The sequence below is a fragment of the Melanaphis sacchari genome, unplaced genomic scaffold, assembly GCF_002803265.2.
Source record: "Melanaphis sacchari strain LSU unplaced genomic scaffold, SCAv2.0 Contig221_pilon_pilon, whole genome shotgun sequence".
NCBI lineage: Eukaryota > Metazoa > Arthropoda > Insecta > Hemiptera > Aphididae > Melanaphis > Melanaphis sacchari.
Genome location: NW_020271098.1, coordinates 1356359 through 1363476, shown reverse-complemented (window position 1 = coordinate 1363476; position 7118 = coordinate 1356359). Strand labels below are relative to the sequence as shown.

At 26.5% G+C, this 7118-nt stretch overlaps 1 protein-coding gene across 1 annotated transcript; it reads left to right on the top strand.

Moving 5' to 3' along the window:
• The first annotated feature begins 1721 nt into the window (after nucleotides 1-1721).
• Nucleotides 1722-6881, top strand: LOC112594111 (nuclear pore complex protein Nup160). The gene is made up of 3 exons (XM_025338741.1): nucleotides 1722-1930; nucleotides 3039-6612; nucleotides 6866-6881. The coding sequence occupies exons 2-3, from the start codon at nucleotides 3044-3046 to the stop codon at nucleotides 6879-6881; spliced, it is 3585 nt and encodes a 1194-aa protein (XP_025194526.1). The 5' UTR covers nucleotides 1722-1930; nucleotides 3039-3043.
• The last annotated feature ends 237 nt before the right edge of the window (nucleotides 6882-7118 follow it).

Below are 7118 nucleotides of genomic sequence, written 5' to 3'. Positions count from 1 at the left end.
CTAATAATATTATTTTTAGTTTAGTTTAGTAATAACATTATCCAATTATTATTCTAATTAAACTAAATAAGCTACTGCATGGGCTACCGAACTACAGGTTGTAGCTATAACTGCAGTGGCGAATTTAGGTTTTTGACATGGGAGGATACCAATGAGAATATTATACGTACAATATATTATAATATTTTAATTCTTGCAAATTTAATTAATTGTTGATCAGAAAAAAAAAAAAAATAACAATACTAATTTTTTAAATAATATGATGACTATAATTATTTGTGTGTATACAAGCCTATGGGGGGATTTATCCAATAAATATTAAGTATTCAAGTTTACCTATATATTTTTTAATTTTCTAAAAGAACTTACCTTTACTTATACAATTAACATTCTAGGTTTTGTATTTTAATATTTAATGTACTAAGATATTTTAGATATTAGAAATATTTTTATATATTATAGTCATACTGCCACGATATATTCAAGTATTAATTAAATTCCAAGAAAATATACCGATAACTAATAAATGCTAGAGCCTTAAGCCTATTTGTGATGCGGATACCGTGTAACCGCAATGAAAATACGGCTTTAGACATCGGCCACCAACGCTTTTCTTATTACTTAGGTATTTCTATAAATATATATACACTTATATTTGTCAAAACACCAAAACGTATTGAAAAAATTTCTTCACACTCGAACTTAGTAATACATTTTATTGAAATAAATATAAACAAAAAATTTTAATAGAAATAAAAATAAAAGTGGCTAAAAATAATTTTCATTTGTTGATTTTAATTAAATGTTTTTATTTTTTATAATTTAATAACATTCATATCAAATAAAAAAAGTTAATATTATACAACCCATAATATTTATTATTATAAAACCTAAACAGCAATAAGAATTAAAATTATTTCATTATTTTTAATTTTCCATCATTTTATTTCGGGAAAATAACCACAAAACAATATTTTAGTTTTTTTTTAAATATTCGTAATATATTATTATTTATTACATACTTCATCTGTATAATTTCTGAATCCGATAACTTGTCGACAATTCGGTAATAGACCAGGTCATGACCTAACTCGTAGTTCCGCTTATAATTACTCTTACAGTCTTACAACTGGCGTAGATAACAATAACAGACAACAGTATATTACTACATTATTGTAGAATGAAATAATATTTATGCTTAATATTACAGAGTTCCTAGGTATTTAACTATTTTAACTATTATTTTTTAAAGTAAAAGTAAGACTATCATCTAGTGAACCTAATGTCCTAGTAAGTTATTTTTAATATAAATATATAATATTAAGCGAATAAAAAATACTTTAAAAAGCATAACATTAATCGTTATACAATATTGTTAATACTTAAATTATTCAAATACCGTTATTTCTTATTTCCATAAAAACATATGACTTATTCAAAAAATATTTTTTGCAGTAAACAATTTTTCACAAGAAATTTTCTCCAATGGTTATTTTTTATTTTACTCTTCTTGAAACAAATGCTCTTTTGGTATCTATAAAAAACCATTTGTACAAATTACAAATATTTTATGGACCAATAAGGCAATTGATATTGTCTAAAAAATATCAAAATATGGACAAAAGTGACGTTGGAACAAATGTATGATACCTATGCTAACGTATTTGTGATCAATACGTGATAAGCGTTAACAATTAAATTCCCTCCGCGTGAGTAAAGTTGTGGTTACCGCAACACAACACCAACGAAACATAATCAAACGACTTACTAACGTAGTAACGTCTACTGTAGTACTGTTTAGTTTATCGCTTAACGGCTTAACTGTATTGTACCTTTTAACGAATGCCTAAACGTGTATTTAAGTTTCAAATTATTTAATCGACTTCGACTATCATTCTGTTAAACTGACTTAAGCGTGTGCTTATAAACGGTGAGTTGCTTACAATATTATAATTCTCTTAACAACCCGGACTTAGAGTTTTTATATTGGTTCACAATACAGAAATCTTTAATTATAAATGTACATTTTTTCAATCTGGGCTTTGTTGTTTTTTGTTGATCTAATGATTGGTTTGTAATATACATCTTAGTTTTATTATTCTATATTTTTAAATAATATCTATGATTTAAAGTCATTACAAAATGATTGATCATTAACACCAATGTTTGAGAAAATTTTGAATAAACATAATTTTCAGTGTAAGATTATATGTACAAATAAGATTTAGATTAATATACATTTAGACTCATTTATTATTTTTGGGGCATGTAATTAGTTAAAATTATGTTGATTAAATACTAATTATTTTAAGTATTCAAGTATATATTTATATTTTTTCAAATATTATCACTTAAAAATTTTGTTTTTTAAATTATTAATGATCTTAAATACATCATGTATACAATATATAATATAGGACAGCTTATTATTTTTGTATGAAACTATCTAATATAATTATTTATTTATTTATAACCCCAATAAATACAATAAATAATAATAAAAAAAAATGGTTTTCTCAAATATAATGATCAGATATTAAACATACATATAAAATACAATATTTTAAAATTAATTTAATTGAAGTAGTATAAGTTTGTATCTTAAAATGTACAAATAACTTAAAATTTATAAATATATTTTACTTACTTAAAAATTAAAATATAAATAAAAAAAATCATGAGATTCATTATATAATGATATTCTTACTTTTAAATTTGATAATATGTCTATTTATTATCATATCGAGTTTAATAGAGCTTAATGCCTGGTTAAATAGATTAATCAGTACATACAATTTTCTATTTATATACCCCATTATATGTATATGCTAGATATCTCTTAGTAATAATTTTTACTAGTTTTTAATTTTTTTTAAAGGATACATTTCATGCATGTATTTGTAAATCGTGGTTATTTTAATTAATTTTTTTCCTTAAAAATTATAATCAAAAATCAAATAGGTTTAGTGTGTAATTGCCATTTATTACTTTTTAGTTTTTATTTGACAATTAATTTTGTATTGTATTATTTTGTTTAGACAATATGGACATTGATAATCCATATTTAAATACTATCTACAGACAAGTAGTTACTGAACATTTTCAATCAAATGAATGGAGGGAAATTTTGATTAATCCTGAAGGTGCTTCAACTACTCTACGAGATGAAAGTACACTACCTCGATCAGGTGGACACTGTTTCAAAGATATTCCTAACCGTTTTATATTTTGGCGTGTTTTATATGATAAACTTGAATTGGTTGAACATAGTTTAGACATGAATCTTACAGAAAACCAAATGCGTATACATTTTCGTGATTCTCCTGTATTGGAAAGTGGAATTTCTGTGTATGAGACATTGGAATCTGTTGTTTTATTAGTTCCAACTGCATGTAGTTGTCACCGATTGACATTTCCACGACCAAATCGTCTGGAAAACGATAGTGAAAATGAAAATGTATTAACAGATTCGTCAATTTTTTCAAATTTTAATGTACCATCTATTGATGATCCAGCAACATTCTATTCTTATAATGCAGAACTTAGCCATCCATATTCAGCTGCTTCTTGTTTAGATCAAAAACATGATGCTATATTTATAATAGCTCTACAAAATAATGTCATGCTTTACATACGTATGGAGTATATTTCTGGACTACCCACCTTAAAAGAAATTTGTCAAGAATCTGCTGTCCCTCGAATGCTTTCAAATATAACCAAAGTTTTTTCTACACATATTGAGAACCCAGTTATCAACAGTTTAGCTGTACACCCATTTCAACAAGATATATATGTATACTCTCTTGATGATACATGCGAATTAAAAGTTTGGTCAATCGATAAATCTGTGTATATTTATATTATGGATATGAAAAAAATATATGCGGCTTCAACAGAAAATGGTTCAAGACCACATATTATTCACAAAAGTTTTGATGATCAACTTTTACTTACTATTTACCTCAGTTTATCAGAAAGTTCAACATTTGTAGTGCTTGAACCATGCACTGATCATGGTATGTTTAAACTTCAACAAAAGTTTTATGTACGGTCACCCATCAATAGTAGATTAGTTGATATGTCATTGTATGGCAATGAAATTTGGTGCATATGGAGAACAGGAAAAGATACTGCTTGTATTAAGTCTGTGAATATCAGAAATGGTGAATGGAAAGATTGCTCTTTGGATACTACTGCTTTTGAACAACCTACCCAATATTCATCTAACTCTAAACAAACTTATTTGGATAAAATATTTTCGTCTTCGACTTATTTTACAAATGATGATTTAAAAAATGCTATTGCCGTTTATGATACATCTGATGGTTGTGAATTTATTACTGATTACCGTACCAAAATAAGTAATGCAATTGATACAAAAGTTGCTCAGGAAATGGATAAATATGACTCTTCAGATATTGAATCACAAATGCAACTTATTGAACAATGTAGTGCCAGTTTTTATAAAAGCTGTTTAGATTATCGTCGCAAAAGATTAGCTCCTCTTGGACTTATTTGGTTGGGCTCACCATCTTTTTTACTAGTTGTTGTAACTAATTCAAGTTTTTGCTTTTTGCGGCCATCAGATAAAGTTGAAAACAAGATATTTTCATTTAAAAATCCTGATGTTGAAAACAAATTAAATAGTTTACTCAATGTGCTGATGTCAGAGCCAAAAAATAATTTTAATTTGTTTTTAGACATAAATATGTCCCCAAAAAGCTTTTTGGAATTGGTTAGAAGGTCTTATGTATTTGATAGTAGTGATCCTATCATATCATTATTTTTAAACGGATGTAATGTTCTTGATGCTGTTCGTATATTAATAAAGATGATGTATACTGATCCAGAGACAGATGAAGATAATATGCAAGATACTCTATATTCAAGATGTTTTAGAAGTAAATTAGGTACCAGTGTAGTTTCCCACAGTTTTCATCAAATAGTGGTGACACGTTTTGACTTATGTTGTAGATTGTTTACATTTATGGAGTTGAATTCCAAGAATTATGGACAAACTAAAGAGTATGTTGTTGATGCTAGTAATCTTGCTTATAGCTATTGGATACAAGCTTTGTTTTCACATGATATAAAGTTATGTGAAAAAATGATCTCAACTAATATACTGTTATCCAAGGAACCATTAATGGAATACATTGATAGCTTGTTAAACTACACTTGGCCACTTATTGATGCTTCTACTCTTGTAGAATTCTTATTACAAGAGGGACAATATACTTTCATACAACAAATGGCTCAATTATTGGATTATAGTAAATGGGAAGAAACATTAATTATTTCATATATGTTAAATAATGATCCAGATAAAGCACTTCAGATACTTGAATGTGATCTTAAAAAAAATGTAGACAATTTCCTAAAAGCTATCACTTTGTTTGAAAAATATAGTTATTATGATCACGCAGTAAAACTTGGAAATCATGCATTAATAATATGTAAATATTCTGGAGATAAAAACATGATATCAATGTTCCATTCTAACATTTTTCTGAATAATTTAAAATTAAAAGCGTACAGAAGTGCATATGACAATATTTTATGTTTAGAGGATCAAGACCGAAAATTAAATTGTCTACATACATTTGTTTTAACATTATTAGAAAATGATGAAAAAGAAGAACTTCTGAGTTTCAATTTTTATGGTTTACAAAGCTCAGTAGAAGATATAGTATTAAAAAAAGCTCGATCTTTATCAAATATAGATGCATATCCTTTTTACATGTTTTTATGTTCAATTCATGATAAATATGCAAAGTACAAAAAACTATCCATGACATTTTATGAATTATATTTACGGGCTGACACATGTGTAGCCCAAGAACAATATTTAAGACTATCACTCTTATACTTGGAAATATTAAACCCTAAAGATGCTTGGTTTGTTACAATTTCGTTACCTTTTCTTTCAAAGACTGATGATGTTCACAATGGAATAATAGAAATCGAGCACTTAAAAAAATTATGTTGGTTGGCTCGAGCTCGTCAAGAAATTGATGAGTCCACAACCAATATGGACATACAAAGTGTGATATCAGTATTGTTAATGAAACATAAGTATAAAGATGTAATGCATTTGTCTAAAATGTGGAATTTATCACTTTATCAACCATTAAGAGAGTTGGTAAAAACTTGTTTATCTCTTATAAATTCTGAAGAATGTGATAAAGCATGGATTTGGTTAGCCGACAATGGAGTTAGTGGTGATGGCATTGACAGTGGAAAAATAGCTTGGCACTTTTTGGAAACATTAGTTAACAAATATGAAGAAAAAGGAAGGACATTAATACATTATCATATAGCTGATGAGCTACTTAGACATAAATCATTTTTACCTAATTGGATTGTCAAAACATTCAAAGAAAGAAATGTTGATGAACTGTTACAATTATACTTAAGTTATGGAGAACTAATTAATTGTGCAGATTTAATATTGGAACTTTTCGAAAAAGAAATAAATAGTGATGATATTGGGAGTACATTTGGTAATACGATACCTGTAGATATTATAGAATGTGTAATAGTAAATTTAAAACATAATAATTTACAAGTCGGTGATGAAGTTCTGAATAAATATAAAATATTTTATGATAAAATTGTAGCACAAGAAAATAGAATTAAGTGTTTTTAATTAAAATGTAATAAATTATGTTTTTACTAATAAAATTACTTATGTTTTGGATATTTATGAAATATGTAAATTGTAAAACAGTTATAAAATATTTTTATTTGTTTGATGTATTATGCTTTTCTATTCATACAAATTTAAAAGAATGTCAAATAAATCAGCTGTTTTTTTAAAAATAATTATGATTTCTATTTAATTTTATTTATGTCTGTATTATAGGCGTGCGCACGAGTAGAGCTGATTGGGCTTTAGCCTCACCTGACCCTTTTTTTTATAAGTGGGTGGGTACTTGGTACCTAAAAAAGTAATAATTAATAAAGTGTTATAGCTGTAGAAAATTGATAACAAAATAAATTAAAATCATATATATTTACACAATTAAAGATAAACTGGTTGCTCATACACATAATTTTTTTCTTGTGTGACCGTAACGGGGGAGAGAGTGGATGGTCAGATTGAATTTAGTTATACC

Bases quoted from the DNA above. Each gene is read 5' to 3' on its own strand.
- LOC112594111 (XM_025338741.1), top strand. From the start codon at position 3,044: ATGGACATTGATAATCCATATTTAAATACTATCTACAGACAAGTAGTT.